At 39.7% G+C, this 23758-nt stretch overlaps 1 protein-coding gene across 1 annotated transcript in view; it reads right to left on the bottom strand.

Annotated features, from left to right (window-relative positions):
- The window catches only part of PODXL (podocalyxin like), a 137668-nt gene that overhangs the window by 34969 nt on the left and 78941 nt on the right, over positions 1-23758 (bottom strand). The window contains exons 2-3 of the mRNA XM_089676881.1: positions 10569-11000; positions 2499-2842 (exon numbers count right to left, since the gene is read on the bottom strand). Of these exons, the coding sequence (XP_089533007.1) occupies positions 2499-2842; positions 10569-11000 (776 nt within the window). The remainder of the gene's footprint in view (positions 1-2498; positions 2843-10568; positions 11001-23758) is intronic.

The following is a 23758-nucleotide window of genomic DNA, read 5'->3' as shown; positions in this document are numbered from 1 at the left end:
GCTTTGGAAAAATAAGTAACCTCTAACATTGCATGTCCTACTTGTGTGCTGCATTATGAAAAAACTTTTTTTTTGTTACATTTTAGAATGGGGCACCGCAAGATTGTGCAGAATTTTAATGGGTGCCTTGACTGGGAAAAAAGGTTGGGAAACGCTGGTCTATGCCGACACCAGACAACCCTGGGTGATGACCCTGCCCCCCCCCCCCTCACCACACAGCATGTGATTGACAGCCTCAGCTGTACATGTTTCCCTAGGACACTGTATAGGGGGGTATGTCCATTCCCTCCACTCAGGTCTCAGATTAAACTCAGCTCCCTGCTGTATGCTGTGCAGTGTGCAAAATCAGATCCCCCACCCCCTGCCTTTCCAAGCTCAAAAATGCTGTGTAAGATGTATGCTTTAGGAGGCTGTAGAGAAGGCAGCAAAATAAACAGGTACACATTATGTAGGATGATTTGTTTCAGCTTTTTGTATCCCCTGAGGCTAGCCACTTCAATGGGTATTAATAAAGTGGACCATAGATGAAGCAATTTTCTTTCCTGCAACCACGGGTTGATGGCCAGGTGATTTTTTTTCTGCAACCACTTTTAAGCCTACTGATAATCCTAAACATACAATGACCTTTCTAATCTGTTATACATCTTGTAGTCACCATAGACAAGTAGACCTTGTCATACTGAAAAAAATCACATACTGTCTTAGTATTTATATAAACTGATTGCCATTCCTTTTCTAAAGATCAACTTAAGGCAAACTACTAAACACACAATAAATACAAAAATGGGAGCTGCTTTACCTGCAAGATTTGTATTTCCTATTCTCAGATTTACACTGCCCTGCTAAACAGCGGAGCAAAGTTGTTGACCTGACTTTTCACTACTACAGGTAAGCAATACAGCCTGTTACTGGATGGTGAAGGAAGAGCAGCAGACTGATGATCTCACCCTCTGCTCTCTCCTCCTGTCAGCATGTTCACTGTTGCACATGTATACGCAGCAAACCTGGGTGAACTCCAGTGGCTCTCCTCCTTCTCTCAGTCTGATTTCTACTGTATGGGACATAATTAAGAGGCTGATACCAAGTCAATTTAGGTAAATATGCTAATTGCATTTAAAAATACAATACATGATTTTTAATGACTATATAATGGTTTTCTTTATTGTTTTCTTATTATTCTTTATTTATTATTATGGTTTTACAATTGCCTGGCATTCAGATCTATTTATTAGATTACTGAGGCAGTTCTGTACCATGTTTTACTGTAAATCACAATCTAAATCATGTCTGGTCCTCTGGACCAATGGTGTACCTGTGCGTCGCTGAATTCTCGATGGTTATACCGGAGCGATGACCGTTTTTTAGAACCGGCAGTCAGCTCTCTTGTACAAGCAGCAGGAGGGGACCCCCCTCACCCTGCAGCCTTCTGTGACTCACTCGGAATCTCCCGTCCCACCGGGATTCCTGAGCAGCCAGCTGGCACATCTGCCGGCTGGCCAGACAGACGAATAAAGCCGCAATCAGCTTTGATCGGCTCTCCCTTATAGTAAACCGGAAGACATGACCTGACAAGAAACTTTCAATGCCATATTTAAGAGTCTGAAAGCATTCAAAAACACTGATCTTGGTGTTTTGAATGCTTTTAAGCACAGAAGAGGGATTTGGGGTCTTAGAGACCACAGATCTCTCCATACAGAGTACCTGTCACGTGTCTATTTCTGTCACAGGGGATACTTACTTGTGACAGCAATAAAAGTGATTAAAAAAAAAAATGAAAGTGACAGTGTAATAAAAAAAAAGTGGCCCTATCCCTCCGTGCTTGCATGCAAAGGCAAACGTACACATTGGTCCATCACGCACGCAAACAGCGATCGCCCCACACATGAGGTATCACCGCAAACATCAGATCATGGGAAGTAATTCTAGCATTAGAACTCCTGTGTAAATCTAAAGTGTTAACCTGTAAAAGCTTTTAAAACATTTACGTCGTTTATCACTGTTTTAGGCACTTGCGCAATTATAAAACATGACGTTTTGTTTCTATTTGCTCAGCATAACATCTTTTTTATATGTTACAAAAAAAATGGGCTATGTATTGTTTTTTTTTGGAACAAAAACTCAAATAAGTGTATTTTTTCCCAAAAAAATGTGTTTGAAAAACCGCGGCGCAAATACTGTGTAACATAAAAAAAAATGTAAAACCCACCAATGTATTCTTTAGAGACTATGATTTAAAAAAAAAACAATGTTTGGGGGTTCTAAGACCTTTAGCAAAAAATACTGATTTTAAAATGTAATCAAAAAGTACCAGAAATGGCTTGGGGCTGAAGTGGTATCGCAAAATCTGTATTTTTTTGTTTAGCTCACAAAAACATAAAATTACAGTGCATTTGCAATTGGAGTCACTATTGCTGCAACTGCAGCAGGCCCCAATGACATAACGGACCACAGCCAAGCTACCTCTAATAGAATATACATTTATGGTGTGTTTGGTTTACCTCAATATTTTTCAGCGGTCTTTTTACTTTATTAGTCTCAGTGGTCTTCTTTGATGTGAACTCCTCAGGAGTAGGTAAATCAGTTGCTGTTGATGGAACTGAAGAAGAGCTGCTTGGGAGCTTAGCTGTCGCAGACGTAGTGGTCATAATCTGTTGTGTCACGCCTGCTGTGGTGGGGGACGCTGTCTTTGAAGGTGGAGATGCTGATGAACTTAAGGCTGGTGTAGTTATCATAGTGCCTTTGGGAAGATCAGCAACTCGGCTATGCGTTGTGGCTTCAGTGACTATAGATGAAGCTGTAGTTTTCATGTCTCCTTTCGTAGCGTTGCTTATCTGGGAAGCTTCTGTAGAGAGTCGGAATACAGGTACATGTTTACAATTATGATACTGAAATGACAGTAAAGGCCCATGCACATGACTGTATCTGGTCTCATAGCATAAATTCCAATATATTAACCCGCCATGGAGCCCATAGTTGATGCATACAGCCTCCTGTATAAGTTAATGACTGAATGCAGCTATATGCATGTATATGCAAGTACCTGTGTTTACTGGCATATGCATATGGGCATTTATATTTCAAAGCAAATTTCTTTGTAGACAACTTTGTGAAACTTGTAAGCTATCCAACACTTAAGAGGATGCAACAAGTGAGAATAAATTGCCTCCACCAAAGGTACTTTATCCCAGGTTTATACATATTGCATGGCATGGGCACTAGACTAAACCACTTTCACTGGAGGATTGGGTACCAATCTGGCAAGCAAACTTGAAATGTATGCGGAATATACAGTGGGGCAAAAATGTATTTAGTCAGCCACCAATTGTGCAAGTTCTCCCACTTAAAAAGATGAGAGAGGCCTGTAATTGGCATCATAGGTTGACCTCAACTATGAGAGACAAAATGAGAAAATAAATCCAGACAATCACATTGGCTGATTTGGAAATTTATTTGCAAATTATGGTGGAAAATAAGTATTGGGTCACCTACAAACAAGCAAGATTTCTGGCTCTCACAGACCTGTACCTTCTTCTTTAAGAGGCTCCTCTGTCCTGCACTCATTACCTGTATCAATGGCACCTGTTTGAACTTGTTATCAGTATAAAAGACACCTGTCCACAACCTCAAACAGTCACACTCCAAACTCCACTATAGTGAGGACCAAAGAGCTGTCGAAGGACACCAGAAACAATATTGTAGACCTGCACCAGGCTGGGAAGACTGAATCTGCAATATGCAAGCAGCTTGGTGTGAACAAATCAACTGTGGGAGCAATAATTAGAAAATGGAAGACATACAAGGCCACTGATAATCTCCCTCGATTTGGGGCTCCACGCAAGATCTCACCCCATGGGGTCAAAATTATTACAAGAACGGTGAGCAAAAATCCCAGGACCACACGGGGGGACCTAGTGAATGACCTGCAGAGAGCTGGGACCAATGTAACAAAGGCTACCGTCAGTAACACACTACGCCGCCAGGGACTCAGATCCTGCAGTGCCAGACGTGTCCCCCTGCTAAAGCCAGTACATGTCCGGGCCCGTCTGAAGTTTGCTAGAGAGCATTTGGATGATCCAGAAGAGGATTGGGAGAATGTCATATGGTCAGATGAAACCAAAATAGAACTGTTTGGTAGAAACACAACTCGTCATGTTTGGAAGAGAGAGAATGCTGAGTTGCATCCAAAAAACACCATAGCTACTGTGAAGCATGGGGGTGGCAACATCATGCTTTGGGGCTGTTTCTCCGCAAAGGGACCAGGACGACTGATCCATGTACAGGACAGAATGAATGGGGCCATGTATCGTGAGATTTTGAGTGCAAACCTCTTTCCATCAGCAAGGGCATTGAAGATGAATCATGGCTGGGTCTTTCAACACGACAATGATCCCAAACATACCGCCCGGGCAATGAAGGAGTGGCTTCGTAAGAAGCATTTCAAGGTCCTGGAATGGCCTAGCCAGTCTCCAGATCTCAACCCCATAGAAAACCTTTGGAGGGAGTTGAAAGTCCGTGTTGCCCAGCGACAGCCCCAAAACATCACTGCTCTAGAGGAGATCTGCATGGAGGAATGGGCCAACATACCAGCAACAGTGTGTGCCAACCTTGTGAAGACTTACAGGAAATGTTTGACCTCTTTCATTGCCAACAAAGGATATATAACAAAGTATTGAGATGAACTTTTGATATTGACCAAATACTTATTTTCCACCATAATTTGCAAATAAATTCTTTCCAAATCAGCCAATGTAATTGTCTGGATTTTTTTTCTCATTTTGTCTCTCATAGTTGAGGTCTACCTATGATGCCAATTACAGGCCTCTCTCATCTTTTTAAGTGGGAGAACTTGCACAATTGGTGGCTGACTAAATACTTTTTTGCCCCACTGTACATACTCTGGAAAACTCCTACAAAGTCCTCTCTAGATGGTACTTTACACCAGCTTGCATCGCCAAGTATGTTCCTAGGTATAACTCCTCCTGCTTTCGTGGTTGCGGAGCGGAAGGGACCATGTTCCACATATGGTGGCCGTGCCCTGTAGCTCACCCCTTATGGATCCACACACAGTGTAATCTCTGAAAGACACCAGGAGAGCCACTCCTCCATAAGCCACTTCCATAGATTCCAAGCCATTCTCGCAGGTTCATCTCCTTTTTTTTTTATGGTTGCAAAGCAGACTATAGCATATGGTTGGAGAACAGCTTTCCTCCAATTTTCCTCAGTTGTCCCTGGCATTGCTACCCTGGGGGAGAATAACATTTGCCCTTTAATGCTGTAACAACATAAGTATGGGCTGAACTGCCTAGAGCTTGGGGTCCCAAGCAACCTTCCCCCTCCCTCTCTTTTTCAAATTGTATATGACCTTACTTGCATGGGTTTTGGGCTAGGTTGCATGACTCTCATCAGTTATACTACCATGCCTTTTGAAGATTATATTAATTTGTGTAGTTTGTCTGTTTCCTGATCCCTATATATTTTTACACTACTGTTGACCAAACATGTAAGTATATGGACCCCTGCATGAGTTCCCACTTTGACTTTGTTAACCTTTTTATGATCCAATCAATACCTTTCTTGCCAAATACCTTTTGTATGTACTGGTCTTAGATATTTCAATAAAACATTTTGTACCAGAAAGTACATGTATAGTCAAAACATTTATTCTAGGTAGGGAATAGTTTAAAAGGTTATTTGTTCCCATCTATATTGTTGAAAAGATTTCCTGTAAATGAGATACAACACAGTAAGTGAGAGGAAGTCTTCCCAAAGAAAGGGGAGTTCCCTGTTATGCAGACATCACCAATACAGGTACTCATTGTAAGACTTACCCTCAACTCTTGTTCTGGTGACTGCTCTAAAATTTTGGATTTTCATTCCCTTTCTCTATTGGTTATATTGATAGCCAGGACAAATACAGATTTTATTCTCCCCAGCAGGGACACAGACAACGATAAAAGCTAGACAAACTTCAGTTTGGCAGCAACTGAAACAAGTGTTCAATACATGCTTCCTAAACATATTTCTTACCAGCCAACCGGAGTCCAGTACATCATTATCATTTACCTTCTCCACAACTTTAAGGTCTTATGAAGAGGACTGGTAAGCCTCCAAAATGCATTGGCTACATTTTATCACATCTGAGGTTATTAATAAAGATTTACTGGACATACTTAGAGCCTATGTGGCGCTATTGCGCTTTCATATTACTTATTGTCCATGTTCCATGAACGTACCTGGGCATTGGAAGCATCTAGAGAGCCACCTTCTTCTTTAACTTAAAAAGCCACTTTTGACAATCCTAATAGCAATCTATCCCACTATGGTCTAGCACTCCAGCAACACCCTAACCCCCAAATAAATGTGACGGCCTATATCCCATATTGACAGCAGAGCTATAGTTATTGTTCTGTCCCTTAGATCAGTAACTGCAGTTCTCAAGTGTGTTTCTTGTTTGTTTTCTTTGTAAAGTTCTATGAGAAGCTACCTTTAAAGGCGCTATATAAAATAAAGTTTTTTATTATTATTATTATCATCATGTACTTGCACATCCTGGTCAAAGAAACAAGCAAGGACACATGATGAATATTTGGGCTAGGCTTTTAAAAAATGGGCAAACTAGAGGCAGCAGACGTTCATCAAAGTAAGCATTAGCGCACTTGTTTAGCATTTCATAGTACTTTGTTAAATAAAATCATATTTATTTTTATTTTATTGTTACTGATCAGCTTCTTACATATTCCACTGATAAACAGAAGTTTTCCTTCATAATACTGTGCTATGGTGACTGTGATGCATGGGTAGTGCCAGCCTTATAAAAAAGTTTTAAATCTTTTTTACAGATAGTTTGAAATCATGCATATAAATGTAGGCAAAATGATTGCAGACAGAAGAACATACGTAATTTGAAAAAACTGACATTACTTTCCTAAATCCAGTTTCAGTGATTTCAAACAAATTCATGATTCACTTGCTTTAAAGTTTATAGAAGAAATAAGCATTAAAGCTGAATTTCAGGTTTGGATTTTATATAGGTATATTAGTCCAGCTTGGACCAATGTAGGTATGCATACGCCATATATGTGGGTTCCCTTTATAAGCTGGATAATACTGTACTGGTCACTGCTACTTCATTGATTGCTGCTATCTTCTGTGTCCAGTGCTGAATAGCTGCCCTGCTGCATAGTGAACACAGGGGGTGGCTTGCCCAGCATAGGTGCTATTTACAGAATGCATTGCATTTTTTTCAATGAATGCAAGGCTTTCTTTCATTAGACTAAATGGAGATTATGAGGTTACCACCCCACCTCTCCACCGTGTCCAATCAGAAAACGCCTTGCATTCAATAAGAAAAAAACAAGGTGTTCTGTGAATGCTACTTGTGCCATTACTATTGCTATTACTATATGTCTGCCCGAATTTGGTATCCAGAAGCGGGTTGACTTACTACAGTGATTTCCAGTTTCCACAGGTATAAAATTTGCATTATTTCATTGCCTAAGCTGGACCAATCTATTCATACCTGGAATTCAGCTTTAAAGAGGAATGGAACTTTGAAAACTGTGCTGAAATCAAGGTGGGATGAGGGCAAAGAAACAATGTTGCCTGTGGTTTTTCCTGAAACTGATCTTTCTTTATTACTAAGTTTCCATGTTTTGTTCTGCACTGTGTCGCTGTGTGTGGGTGGTCATCTTGGTAAAAGCAGGGCTTTGCTTCCTCGTGTTAAAGTCAACACGGAGAACAATCAGCAGCATACAGACATCCAGAAATCTCACTCAACAATTCCTGAGACTAGCAGTAAGAGGGAGCAGTGCCTTAAATCTCATACTAAAGATATGGGACTGTTGGCCCAGGAAAGCCTAGGCTTGCTTAAAAGAGAACTACAGGTTTCAGTGAACTTTAAAAAGATTGCTTGGACCAGGCTGGTCCAAGTGTACTATTTACATCGCTTACAGATAAAGCAGCTGTGTGCACTGTATAACTGTATGTAGCCTCAGCTACATTCAGTATACAATCATGTCTTCCAGCAGCAGGATGAGAACTTCCCATTCCCCTCCCAGAACAAAATCAAGTCAGCTTGAGTGCTGCTCAGCCATTCACAGAGAGCTTTGTGTTCTATGAATTTTTACAGAGCTTCCGCTGATTGGCTGAGGTATAGAGGCAAGCAGGTGAAGTCATGATCCCCACGTCAGCTCATCAGAAGAAGCTTTGTATTAATACACACAATACTCTCTGTGAATGGCTGAGCAGCACTCAGTCCCACACTTAAATGATTCAGATCATCAAACAAATTTTAATATTAGACAAAAGATAACCCAAGTAAATACAAAATGTAGTTTTGAAATGATGATTTCATTTATTAAGGAAAAAAAAAGCTGTCCAAACCTGTCTGGCCCTCATCCAGGAGGCAATAAAAAAACCCAAAACAACATCTAAAGAAGTGCAGGCCTCACTTGCCTCAGTTAATGTCGGTGTTCATGATTCAACAATAAGAAAGAGACTGGGAAAAAATGGCATCCATGGGAGAGTTCCAAGGCAAAAGCCACTGTCGACCAAAAAAAAACACAAAGGCTTTTCATACATTTGCCAAAAATCATCTCTATTATCCCCAAGGCTTTTGGAAAAATATTCTCTGGACTCATGAGACAAAATTTGAAGGTGTGTGTTCTGTTACATCTGGCGTGAAACTAACAGCATTTCATAAAAAGAACATCATGCCAACAATCAAACATGGTGGTGGTAGTGTGATGGTCTGGGGCTGTTTGCAGCTTCAGGACCTGAACGACTTGTCATAATTGATGGAATCATGAATTCTTGGATTTAGGGGCAATTACTTTTTCACACAGAGCCAGGCAGGTTTGAACAGCTTCTTTCCCTTTATAAATGAAATCATCTTTTAAAAACTGCATATTGTATTTATTTGGGTTATCTTCGTGTAATATTAAAAATTGTTTGATAACCTGAATCATTTAAGTAAGACAAATATGTAAAAAAAAAACCATCAGGAAGGGGGCAAATACTTTTTCACAGCACTGTAAGTAGATGAGACTACATACAGCACTCGCAGCCTCTGCATCTGTTAGTACACTAGATAGATCATGTGGACCAGCTTGGTCCAAACAAACTATTTAAAGTTCGCTAAAACCTTGAGATCATCTTTAAGCTGGCCATACACCAGTAACATTTTGTTTCAAAATGTTTGTTTTTTGTATATTCATTCAATTGTCTAATGGTTAGTTTGGTTAGTCAAACTGACTTTCCTTTTAGACAGTAGTGATAAAAAAATATTTGAAAGAGCAGGGCAGAAAATTTTTGTAGAACCGTTAGTAAATTCAGCTTTTTTAATTTATATCTACAGGCAAGTCTTTAATAAGGGAGTGACGTCATGGTGACTCGACCATTCAAACAGCTGAAGGCCACAAACCCAGAAGGAAGACTGGGTGAAGATGGAATCCCAGACTGCGCCACTGGAGGGCTTTGTTTTAAGGTAAGTATCTCATAATGTGCTAGTATGTGATGCATACTAGCACATTATGACATTATTCTACAGGGGCCCTACTTTTTTTTTTCAGTTTATTGCAGCTTTAATGCTTTACTGTGAATATGGTTTTTGCTCTGGAATTCCATTCCAATAGCAGGTCAGGATGAAATCTTATGAAATTTCTAATGAAATTAGTTGACTCAATTATCACAAGAAAGAAAAAACATTTTTCAAAATGTTCATTTAGACGTTCAAATGAAAGTCTATCCGTATTTTAGTTTTGGATAGAGTGGGAAACTCCTGAGTTAGAACCCATGTTATGTTTTCACTGCTATCAAGGGCACCATTACCCTAGGTTCACACCTAAGCGTTTTCCTTAGCATTTTGCAGAAATGCACTACAATCCATTTAACATGATTTCCTATGGGACACGTTCACATCTCTGCGTTTTCAGCTGGTGAGTTTTTTGGAAAGGGTCAGGGACTTTTTTGAATGCTAAAAGTTGCATTTTTGGTTCTATAGACTTCAATGGAAACGCTGCAGAAAAGCATGTAGTGTGTTTTTCTGCATTTTTGCTGCATTTTTTATGCGTTTCACGTTTTAAATCTGCCTAGCAACAAGAAAAAAAATGCAAAACGCATAGGCGTAAACCTAGCCTTAGAAACATCTACTATAGTTTTCTGTCCTGCTGATAATATTTTACCAAATAGGGGGTGAAGGAAATTCTCCAACAGCAGCACAGACAAAACTAATTATTTTTATTGCATATTATAACGTTTTATTGTACAGTAGAGTATGGGCAGGTTAAAACCCCAGTCAAATTTGTATTTCTGTCTATGTCCCCATTGCAGATTATTCCCTACTTCCTGAATTGTTAAACGCTTGTCAGCAAGAAAGGAAATTAGGGCAAATCTTTCCTATGAAACCGCAGGCAGCACCAAAGTCCGAACAAGATTTCTAATCATTTCCCATCAAGTTTTTGGTTTGTTGTATAATGTATTGGGAATTAAGGAGAAAAAAATATGCCAAGATAGGAACAACATACAAACTCCTTGTTTATCAAAAATATGTGGGTTAAAACAATGCATACCTGTTGTACCAGTTCTTTCAGGTTGTTTAGGCGAGCCAGATGGTGATGTAACAGAGTTGCCTGCTGGGCTAGCACTATATTGACTAATTGTTGTCACTGTTAGAGAGGTGGCTGGCTGTTTTGTGAATGTTACATGACCTGCTGATGAGCTTGTTACTTTATCAGGTACAATAGTTGATGATGCTGCGGTGGGTACTTTATTTGATGATGTGGTAACTGTGCCTGGTGGACCAGCAATGGTAGTAGCAAGAGGCGTTGTTCTAACGGAGGCTTCAGTCTTTGCAAGAGTACTATCAACAGATGTAGTAGTGGTACCAGGATGAGAAACAGTAGTAGCGACAGCAGCAGCATCAGTAGGTTGATTGGGAGTAGGTGTCAAAGCCACTGTTGTCATCACAGTTGTTACCGGAGGATCCTGTGAAGAACTAGAACCTGAAACATACCAAAAGAATTGATGTTTATTTATGCCAATTATTACTATATTTTATGGTGTATATTTAAAATCTGAGCTTGGCTAAAGTTGTACAGAACAGTTCATATCTAGCAAACCTATTTCCTTACATGAATTTTCTAAAGAAATTATTTTATATACATTTTAGTTAGGTCCACCAGACACTAAATTTCAAATTCCTGGCATCACAGCTGATTCAAACGTTATGATAAAATTGCTAAAGTTCAAATTGTAAATAGCTCCCTGTCGTATAAAAAAATTAGTATATTCTCATAGAGGGCATGCCACATTTGCTAAAAAGGAGCTCCAGTCTCCCCCCCAAAAAAAATTAAGTCTGCAGCTACAAATACTGTAGCTGACTTTTAATATAAGGTCACTTGCCTGTCCAAGGAGGGTCCAGCGCTGTCCTCTCCCGGGCCTATTCTTTAACCGGCTTTAGGTCCAGCCACTGACATCTTAACTAAGGTAAACCGGCAAGGCTTCACAGCTGGTCTCCCAATGAGCATGCCTGAGCTGCATTGCGCTTTGTGAATGATCCCGCAGTCTTCTGGGACCTGTTATGTGTCCCAGAAGGCTGCAGGGTAAGGAGGGGAAAGGCAAGCATCTGATTGGACCGCCAAGGTGATCCGAGTAGAAGTAGGAGCAGGTACCTGTCACAACCAGAGGTGGGGGAGGATGCAAACAAGCAAAAACTTCCCCTTTTGGGTAAAGTTCTGCATTAAGGTCAGGTCTGGCTAGACACAAGGAACCTTAGACTCCTATTAAATATTTTGATATTTAGCTCCTTTTTATGTTTGCCCTTTGTTTAGCCTGATGCACACTTTGGCCATTTATGTTGGTGCCTTAAAGTTCATGCATTAACGCGTTAATGTGCATTCTGCTAAGGCTGCCCATTCATTATAAATTTACTGCTAATGCACTACAACAGCTAAAAAATGCTTGTGACCCTTTTATAGCAGCACAGCGCACTGCAATGAGCACTGTGACGCGCTGTGGTGCGCCGTGTGTTGCCTTGTATTGTACAATGCATTGGGGTATCATTCATAAAGAATGGCACTACACATAGAGCTGGTGCATTTTACTGCACATAGTCACAAAGAACAAGTGTGAATGAGCCTTTATATTATAGGATACAAACAGCTTCAAGCTATATTCCTAAAAAAACAACCTTTTTAAAATGTAAAGGTCAGTAGCAAACAGGACGAATGTCAAGATTTTTTTTAGCCTTTTGAGGCTCCCCAATAAAGATCAGCACCTTTGGGGAGTGTGTGTGTGTGTGGGGGGGGAGTTTTGGTAGATACTAGTTTCCATTTCTGCTGCAATTACCTATGTAATTGGAAACGGAAGTTGTCCCCAACTGGGATATTTTACAGGTCCCAGAAGACTACAGGACCATTCAGAAAGTGCAGCTTTACTCTTGCATGTGCAGTTGGCACCCGACTGTGAAGCCACAAGCTGTCACAGTTGGGTGCTCACAATGAAGATGCTGGCACCGGGTAGAGAGGACGGCCAGTGAAACCAGCTGTGGGAAGGACACCGCTGGATCAAGGGATAGGTAAATGTGTGTTTTTTAAAAGTCAGCAGCTGCAGATTTTGTAGTTGCTGACTTTTATATTTTTATATTGTTGCTGGAGCTCTGCTTTAATTTTATGCTGTCACTGGAGAGAGTTCCCTTACTTTCTGTCTTGGTGATTTACCAGGAAGTGAGAGGACATCTCTAGAAAAAGATGGGAATTCCCTTCTTAGATAGTTGTCACTGTAACAGGTGTTTCTATTGAAAGATGGTCACCGATGGCCAATTACTCTGAATAGTTCATTAGTTAACCCTGGTTGGAGGCACTACCAATTTTATTATAAAACCAACTCTTCCACTTAGCAAAGGTTCTGGTTCTTTTATTTACCAACAGGTTTAGCACAATTTCCTGTTTTGGTAAGGGCCATTTGATATAACCTATCTCCCCCAAAAGATGGCTTCACTTACATTAGTTATATGGTAAATCTTCTTGGATATTTAAAATACTGAATTATTTTCACTGCTTATCGTGTCTAATACTAGTAAAGTAGCTAAGAATATTGCAGTCTAAAGGTTGCATTTTGATTGGAATCAAACTTACCATCTCTGAAAAGGTTAGGGATAGAAAGAAATAAGGCTTGGGATTCATAGTATGGAGAGGTTAAACATTCAAACTATATTTTACAGCATCTACCAAAAGAAATCATAGCAAAAAATGGTCAGAAAAAAACCCCCTGGATTCTGAAAACAATGATTATTTTTAGGGAGGGACAAATGTTATTTACATTGCCAAATGTTTCCTACTCTTCTAAAAGCTTGCTAGTCTTCCTCTTGTGTTCTTGCCCAATAATAATTAACACTAATTTTATATTCTGCCATTTCATATATATGTAACCATATCTAAAGACTGCAGTGACTGAAAATGGTAATTCCGTGATAATATGCCTTAGTCAGGTTACAAAGTGTCAATTTCTTGCACCACACAGCTCACTGCTACAGTCCCTTGTAAGTAAATTACTATACCATTGGTTTTGAGAAGGAACACCGCCAGCTTAGGTATAAGAAATCTTTAGCAACAAAATGTTCCTGAAAATGATATGGCAGTGGAGAACTAAAAGTATAAAAGGGCTAAGAACTGCATTTGGGCAGGGGTCCGTCTAAAACATAATTTAGGCCCCTTTATATTAAAGTTATATCTCTGCTGGCCCCTGCAAGATCTTAAACTCTTATAGCTCTCTACCATACTCATTACTTTTTTTGACATTTGCTTTCCATAAATCATACCACCTCCACGAGATAGGGCCTGTGCCAAAAAGCTATTTCTTGCATCAGATGAGTTTTGCATTCCCATACAACTCTATGTGAATACAAAACTTGCTTGAAGCAGGTCAAAAGGTGATCAGCCGCAGGTCATAAGTCCCTGTTAATGAATTTTGAATGATCTCATAAGCATCTCAAACTGATGGAATTGAGACAACCCTTTCATTTAGGTGATGGCACTGAATTAAGGTCTCTGTAAAGTGAATCAGGAATAAGTGATAGAGCATGTAGCCTTCCACTGAGACAAAAAATAGTTTAGAAGTTTAGATTTTCTCAAGGGCAAACTGAAAAACTCAAGACAGCTGGCAAAAATGACAATCGTACATTATCAGTCGACATATTTTTACTTTCCAGGTTTATCCTGACACAATAAATCAGCCAGCTGTGTTCCATTTTGTGTGTGACTTCTCATTGTCCATTCTAAATCATTTGTATTAAGTCAAGTCTATAAATAGTAGAAGAGGAAGTGAGAATAATATGCAAGGAAATTATGGAAACACACCCCATTCAGACAGGCAGGCAGACACTTTTCATGTACAATACTGGCAAATAATTCACTTTCTGCTAGGGTTATTCATGTGGGAAAAGACAAATGGCACAAGGTGGGTTTGAGGATGAAAAGAACACAGCTGCATGGTGTGGGGGCAGGCTTCACTGTTTAGAGGGCACTTTGTCCAGCATAAACTGGATTGGGTCTTCTGTGGAATCTTGCCTAAGAGAAATATTCAGATTCAAGTGCAAAAAGTTAACAATGTATTCACATTTGTCAGACAAGACAAAAGTGGCTTATTTTGGCACATTCACTGGAAAGGTTATGCATTATAATGTTGCTTTTTGCTGGCTTAACATTTTTTGCCAGGTGTATAAGCCTATACTGATGAGCAGACAAGGCAATGAGTTAAAATGAAAACTGCAAGAATCCTTGAAGAGGGTTAGGATCCATGGAGACTACCAAGGATGGTGGACAATGCTCAGAGGCATCAATGGTATGGAAATATGCTCAAGATGCAGACACTAAAAATACTTGGTCTTTGAAATGTAACACAGGCAGGGTGTCAGTGTACGGTCCTTGGGATCACCTCTTAGGAAGCAACTGATAGTTGGACAGACCAAGGCAGAGTGCTGGGGTAGGAGCAAGAGAAAAAAGCACAGTTGGGGAAGGTAACCAGGAGTTGTTGCTCGGGATATTTAGAGCGGAATGTCAAAACAAAAGAAGCAAGCACATCAGTAAAACAAACCAAAAGGTTCAGATAAGGTCAGTACAAATAAAGGCCAATCCAAAACACAATAAACCATGAGCTACCTAACATTATGATTGGCAAGGTTGCCTGTACAGAGGAAGCCCAACCAGTTAGGGAATGCTGATACAGGTTTGTGGACTCTGTAGAGTTAGCAGACCAGAAGGAGGCAGGAGATGGAACCCAGAAAGTGCAAGAGAGGAACCCTGAGCAAAGACTGTTGAACAAGGAGCATGTGCAGGATGAGGTAGTGCAGACCATCTTACAGCCTACTACTCAATGGGGTTGATTTACTAAAGCTGGAGAGCACAAAATCTGGTGCAGCTCTAGACAGAAACCAATCAGCTTCCAGGTTTTTGAAGTTAGAAGCTGATTGGCTACCATGCACAGTTGTACTAGATTTTGCACTCTCCAGTTTTAGTAAAGCAGCTCCAATGCCAATCCTCTTCCAGATGACCAGCTTTTGCGTGGTCAACTGCCTGGCAGGATACACATACCGCCGCTGTGTTCCTAACAACAAATTTACAGTTAAGTGAAAACCTGGATTAAACAAAGAGGAAAGACGGCCTTTACATTTACTTACTGATGTAACTGTAAATAGGGGTTTAAAATATGAATGTCATGAATGTACACAGGATGTATATATTAGTAGCTTGTATATACTGTCTATATAAAAAATTTTGATCCATTTTATATGAATGTTTCTCAATAAATGATTTTTATTATGTTGTTAATGTGTTATCGGTAAGAAATAACTAAATAATGTACAGTATATTTTGTATGAATATGTGTATAAAGCATAGTATATATATATATAAATATGTTTCCATTCTATTGCCACAGCCAACGTGGTGGACAGTAACCAATTAGTGAAAAGGGGTGAGGTAAGATTTTATTAGTCTGCAAATGGTGGCAAACCTTTTGCATTCAGTGTTTGATACCTTAGAGGTAATTATTATTATTATACAGGATTTATACAGCGCCAACAGTTTGCTCAGTGCTTTACAAAATAAAGGGAGATAATACAGCAACAATAGAGTTCAATACAAGAGGGTTAGGATGCTCAGTACAATATGAGCAGTGTCTATTTGTCATCAGAAGGGGAAAATGAGAAGACGTGCTTGGGAGCATGGGACTCCTGCTGAGAGATAGACACTGCTGAGCATGGACGCATACATGAAGAATGACTATTTAGTATTGAAAAGCGCCATCAGTTAAAATAAACTTTAGGAGAGAGGCTCAATGGTTGGCTTTGTTGCCATCCTAGCACGTGTGTAGTGAACATTTTTAGTGCTGGAGGCCCTAGGAAGCAAGTTACTCTTGTTCTAAACTGGAAATGATGTAAGTTTCATGAGCATGTGGGTCTCCTACCATGCCCTTTAATGGAATGGATTTGATTGAAAAGAGTTACCTCCCCCCCCCCAAAAAAAAGGGCCCTTCTCCAGGGATATGCACCCATTCCTGGTGCCCCAAGAGAAACTTTTAACATGCATGAGAGTTTGTATGGAAACTATCAGCATGGATGTCACTCCACTTCCTCAAACTCAATCTTTCCAAAACTGAGCTCTTAGTATTACCTCCAGCCCGTGCCCCCTCCCCTGACTTCTCCATCAAGATCAATAACACAATCATCAGTCCCTCCCCTCATGCCAGGGTACTAGGTGTAATCCTAGACTCCCATCTGTCCTTTCAGCCCCAAATCCAATCACTGTCCAAATTGTGTAGACTTCACCTGCGCAACATCTCCAAGATATGACCATTCCTAACTTTGGAAACCACTAAGCAACTTATTCACTCCCTGGTTATCTCTCACCTTGACTATTGTAACTCCCACCTCATTGGCCTATCTCATCGCAGGCTATCCCCTCTTCAGTCTATCATGAATGCTGCTGCCAGACTCATCCACCTAACTAACCATTCTGTATCTGCCATCCCTCTCTGCCAATCCCTCCACTGGCTCCCAGTTGCCCAACGGATAAAATTCAAAACATTAACAATAACGTATAAAGCCATTTATAACTCTGCCTCAAATTACATCACCAATCTTATCTCCAAATATCACCCAAACCGTACTTTCCGCTCCTTGCAAGACCTCCTACTCTCTAGCTCCCTTGTCTCCTCCTCCCATGCTCGTCTCCAGGAATTCTCCAGAGCTTCTCCCATCCTCTGGAACTCTCTACCCCAATTTATCAGACTATTGCCTACTCTGCTCACTTTTAGGCGATCTCCGAAAACCTATCTCTTCAGGGAAGCCTATCCTACCTCTCAGCTAATACTGGAATCTTCTACTCTTCCAACCAGTCCATCCCCCACAGTTACTACCTTTTGTACCACTAGCCCCTCCCTCCTAGATTGTAAACTCCAAGGAGCAGGGCCCTCAAATCCCTCTTGTATTGAACTGTATTGTTACTGTATTGTCTCCCGTTATATTGTAAAGCACTGAGCAAACTGTTGGCGCTATATAAATCCTGTATAGTAATAATAATAATAATAATTACCTCTAAGGTATCAAACACTGAATGCAACAGGTTTGCCACCATTTGCAGAATAACAAAATCTGACCAGTACCTGTATCTTGTGTGGGAAAGCGAGTTGCTGTCCTCTCCTTTCTACTCCCGTTGCCCTGTCCACATCTCAACAAACTGGCTAAGACTCACTTTGAATCCCTTACCCATTCATCTGGTGCAAATAAAGAGTTACACAAAACACTAATATGTACTTTGAAAACTATTCCAACATTTTTATGAATCGATAATGTAATTTTAAAAGATACATGTCTTTTATAATACTATCAGAATCATTTGACCTTATATCCATAAAGTCATATGAGTTAAAATAGGCCACAATTACCCAAGAGGGTTTTATTTTGTCTGTAAACCAAAACTTCTAGCACTGGCAACTGGTTGTATTAATGCCCGATTTCAATCTAGGTAACTAGTAAGTCATACAGTATATTAGCTATACTGGCAACAGGTTTTCTAAAGGTGTTGTCATTTAACAGATGTATGCTGGGAGGAACTGATCATGAAAATGTAAGATTGTAATGAGTTTCAACCTGCCGGCTTACAAAATGACGGGAGATAAGTCTGCATATTCTGTTCCCCACCAGTATCTGACATCTATTCCTCATGTGTTGAATGGAACTATCCTTATCAGTTCAGCACACATTTACACCAAGACACTGCAGAATGTCCTGTCCTAAAGAAACATGCTGAACATTTACAGCCATCCATTCAGAAAAATATAACTGCTTCTCTTTGAGAAAAGAACTATAGAAACACTATCTGTTCACAAAAGATGTCTCTTCTTTGAAATATAGCGGTTGAGAAGTTTGTTATCCTTTATTTATTATGGCATATAAAACATTTAACAAGAGTGATCTATATAATCACTACAGATAACGTGATGTTATAATTACAGGCAGTCCCCGGGTTGCAAACAAGATTCTGTAGGTTTGTTCTTAAAGCTGAGTTCTAGCCCCCCCTCCCAAAAAATTAAAAGTCAGCTGCTGACTTTTAATATTAGGACACTTACTTATCCAGGGATCCAGCGGTGTCCTCACCCCGAGCCAATTCTTCAATCAGCTATCGACTGCTGGCACCGCCATCTTGACTAAGGGAAACTGGCAAGCAGGTTTACATACCCTTAACATTTTGCAACACCTTTATTAAAGTGGTTGCAAACCTCAGACATGAAATATGAGCAAAGCATATCTCTCATTTCTGTTTGCTGCTATCAGCATGAATCACTTGTGACAAGTTTTTCTGACACCAATAGAAAAATAGTGACAGAGGTGGGAGCTCCACCAGATTGACAGCCTCAACTCTATTCCTGTGAGTTATGTGGGGGGGGGATGTTTCTTCCTCCAATCAGCTGTCAGAGCTCTCCCCACTGAGCTCTGCAGAGTGTAACTTCAGCTCTCCGCCCCCTTTTTTTTTACAGCTCTACAATCTTTATAAATTCAGCACTTTCAACGGATGTAGAGAGAAGACTTCAGATAGACAGATACAACTTATGTAAGAGGATTTGTTTCATCTCTGTGTATCACCTGAGGCCAGTCACTGGGTATATGTATAAGTTTACAACCACTTTAAGGCAGTCAAAAGACTTCTATGGTCACAGCACACACATGTGTTTTATAACATTAGCATTGTTAAAGGTATACCAATGTGTTTACTTCATAAATCTCCTTTCATGTTGTGAGTTCTGCTTGTCTGCTGGCCATCTCTTTCCACAACTTTCTGGATGCATGCTTTGCAGCTTCTGCTCTGCTGTTTTCTTTCACTTTCTAAGGCTGGCCATACATTATACAATTTTCTTGAGAATTTTGCTTTAGATTTATCAAAAACCATATAATATGAGGTCAAACCCAAACAGCACTTTCAATTGTATCCAATTAGGCAGGCCCTTGCACTACATAGTTAAAGGTAAATTCAAGAAAATTTGGCAGAAATTGGACAGAAAATTGTATAGTGTATGGCCAGCCTAAGGACTACATATCCAATGGTACCTTACTGAGTGCAAGCAGTGATTCCTTTGCTGACTCTACGTACCGCCTCCTGAAACTCCTCCTCTCAGCACCTCTGTAGTTCAGAAGGCAGGCTCTGTGAAATGTGTGACACAGCAGTTCCTTTTCACAATGTATAGTGAAGATCATTCAGATCAGTAGAAGTAGGCTAGAAATGATTGAAATTCAACATGAAATTGAATATAATGATTTTAAATTTGGACCAAAGATACACTTGAAGCAATGCTTTCCACTTCCAATTCTAAAACTGCACACTTAGTCTATCAAACATTTTTTAATTATCTGCAATATGTGTAATAGTTACATATTTCATAGGGTTGGATACAATTTCTAATCATGTTTCTTGTAACCTCTAGGGAGCAGACATTATTTTCTGCATTTGCATGCCCAAGCTGAGCAGGGTAAAGTGTCTACCAAAACAGATTGATGTTTTCCTGAAGAGGCAGAAAACCGGCAAATGTGAATATAAACAATAACTATAAAGTAGGAAGTCAAAGTCAATGCTGTTAAACACTATTTAAGAATCTCATGCTGTATAATAAACTCACTATTTGTATCTTGATTGTGTGCCATTTATTTATTTATTTCAGGTACTTATATAGCGCCATCAATTTACGCAGTGCTTTACATATATATTGTACATTCACATTAGTCCCTAACCCTCAAGGGACGTACAATGTAAAGTCCCTAACTCACATTCATACATACACATAATAGGGACAATTTAGACTGGAGCCAATTAACCTACCAGCATGCCATGAGATTAGCTGTAAGAATAAAGACAAAGCCTGTGCAGAACAACAACCAAGTAGCTGTGTTCTAGATTCACAAAAACCTCTAACTCTGACAAATATTTCAATTTTCTAATTTTTCAATGTTATACATGCCAGGCATACTATTTATTGCTTACAAAAATGTAACCAGATAAGAAAAGGTTCTTAATGTATATGGGCCAAGCTGATGGCCTCACAACTCCCTAGTTAATCCATTTTGGGAGGACTTTTGGTTGTTGTTGTTTTCAGCCCATCCCAATTGTTTTAATCTGAGATAAATCAGTGCTGGGGATACCCCCCTTCCACAAACATGCATTCATACATCATGTTTATGTATAGACCCTAAAGTGGTCAGATTATGCCTGAATATAGGACTGCTGGATATGGCTAGATAAGTCAATCCAAACTGATATATGTATCAGTCTTGGCATAAATCACCTGGGAGCTCTTTAAAACCTTTAGAACCAGTGGAGGAAAAATCTTCTCTTGAAGGTCCTCAATCTAATTCCCCTCTGGTTGCTTTTACACATGGCTATGCTGAGCAAAGTTTACCCCTTTGTAGTTTACAGAAGGGGACCTACTCAGCTAAGAGTTGAGCACATATATTTCCAGGGACGGGGTCTGACCATTCTGGTAAATGTTTTGGTGACAGCAGTACTAAGAGATAGGTCAAAAGTTATTACCCTGCATTTTGGGCATGGGATAGAACTTTGTCACTTGATTAAAACTGCTTGCTGTCTAAAGTTTACTACATTTCATGATTGTCATAATTGCTGCTTTGCACAGTTTTATTAAATAGTCCTGTTTGTCATGCAATAATATTAAAGGCCGCAACACACTGCTTCACTATCTCTCGTTCATCCCCTCGGCTGAGCGAGAGAAAATTAATTAATTCCCCTATCCATGCTAACAGTGCGGATGAAGGGATCTCCACTACAGGCTACTGCACTCATGAAGCTTCAGCACCCACGATTCAATGGTGCTGCCAAACAGTGACTACAGTGAATATAAAAAGTCTACACACCCCTGTTAAAATGTTGGGTTTCTTTGATGTAAAAAAAATTGAGAGAAAGATAACTAATTTCAGAACTTTTTCCACCTTTAGGCTCCATGCACACTGGGCGTTTTAATAACACTGGTAATGTTAGCTGTGTAAAGTCACGTTAAAAACGTGAGTTTTTCAGCACTTTTTAGCATTTTTGCATTAGCGTTTAGCTGCATTTTGCTGCGTTTATTCGCATTTGCGTTTTTTAGCTTTTTCTTGCTGAAAAAAAGTCCAAAAATGCTAGTTTGCCATGATTTACCGCTTTTGCCGCGTTTATCAGCATTAGAGTGTTTTTACAGCTAAAAAATTCCTCTAGCAACCCACTAGTTCTGGGTTTTTTTCCAGCCAAAAAACACCCCTGCCAAAAAACGCAGAATTAAGCAATCCCATTCAAAATAATGTTAAATAGGAGTCAGTACACACCTGCCATCATTTAAAGTGCTTCTGATTAACCCCAAATAAAGTTCAGCTGTTCTAGTAGGTCTTTCCTGACATTTATTTATTAGTCGCATCCTACAGCAAAAGCCAGTGTCTGCAGAGAGCTTCCAAAGCATCAGATGGATGCTTTGGAAGGAGGTGCAGGAACAGCTAGCAAATACTGGCTGTGTGGTACATGTGACGACAATCTCCTGTATTCTTCATATGTCTGGGCTATGGGGTAGAGTGGTAAGACAGAAGCCTTTTCTTATGAAGAAAAACATCCAAGCCCGGCTAAATTTTGCAAAAACACATCTGAAGTCTCCCAAAAGCATGTGAGAAAATGTATTGTGGTCTGATGAAATCAAGGTTGAACTTTTTGCCCATAATTCCAAAAGATATGTTTGGTGTAAAAACAACACTGCACATCACCAAAAGAACACCATACACACAGTGAAGCATTGTGGTGGCAGCAATCATGTCCTCGCAATCTGACAGATTTGGAGTGTTTTTGCAAGGAAGAGTGGCAGACATTGCCAATTCAAGATGTGCCATGCTGATAAACTCATACCCAAAAAGACTGAGTGCTGGAATCACATCAAAAGGTGCTTCAACAAAGTATTTGTTTAAAGGTGTGCACACTTATGCAACCGTATTATTTGAGTTTTTTATTTTTACTTTCCTCCACCTAGAAGATTTCAGTTTGTTGTTCAACTGAGTTGTACAGTTTATAGGTTATATTAAAGGTGGAAAAAGTTCTGAAATTATTTATCTTTGTCTAATTTTTTTACATTACAGAAACCTGACATTTTAACAGGGGGGTGTAGACTTTTTATATCCATTGTACATCTGATAGAATGCAGTCACTTTTAGCTATTCATTTTCCACAAAGCTCAGTCAATTTTTAAATTGACTTCTGTAGCACTACCCCCAAAGGAGCTGCTTGTTAATTTGGGCTCTCTGTTTTGCACCTTAACTCCAAGAACAACCTCAGTCCCTCTGATACACCTGTTGGAGTGATGTCTACTGGATGCAGTTATAGGAACACACGTGTGGATGCTTTTAACTCGACTGTGAATTAGCCACTTGTTGAACACCCTATAGAAGGTTTACTGCTACAGGACGGTTGCTCTGCGCAAAATCACATATATATATATATATATATATATAAAAATACACACACGTGATTCTGCATTTCTTGGTAGGGGGCGCGTGCGCGCCATCCTATCCACACTGTCATTGGCTCCTGTAGGTATTAATCACCAGGTCCCAGCCAGCGATACATGCCCAGGACTCAGCGATCGGTGGAGCAGCCGACAGGAGAAACATCTGTGAGTGTAAACAACAAATCTCTCTCCTGTCAGTGGTAATGTGCTGGTTTTTATCTCTCTGCAAACATTGAGATAAAACCCAGCACTTCCCCTAGTAAAACAATACACAGTACACAGTTAAATTACTCCCTAACACACAGTTAATCCTTTGAGCTCCCCAGATGCTAACCCCTTCCTGCTCAGTGTCATTAGTGCAGTGTCAGTGCTTTTTATTAGCACTGATCACTGTATTAGTGTCATTGTAGATATCAGTGGCAGTTAGTCAGTTCCCACCCAGTGTCAATGTCAGAATGCCCGCCGTAATATCATAGTACTGCTATAAGTCACTACCATTACTAGTATGAAATGAATAAATAAATACATAAATAAAAATTCAAGTGTACATTTAGTGCCATTTGTAGACGCTATAACATTCACAAAAACCAATTAATATAAACTTATGTTTTTTTGTAAAAAAAAATTCCAATATAACAGAATACGTTTTAGCCTAAATTTATGAAGAAATTTAATTTTTTTATTGGATGTTTTACAGCAAAAAGTAAAAAATATTTTAAGTCTGTTTTTCATTTATAGC

The sequence above is a fragment of the Staurois parvus genome, unplaced genomic scaffold (assembly GCF_062004578.1).
Source record: "Staurois parvus isolate SC_StPar_1 unplaced genomic scaffold, SC_StPar_1.0 ptg000175l, whole genome shotgun sequence".
Classification (NCBI taxonomy): domain Eukaryota; kingdom Metazoa; phylum Chordata; class Amphibia; order Anura; family Ranidae; genus Staurois; species Staurois parvus.
This window is presented reverse-complemented; position numbering and strand designations above follow the sequence as displayed.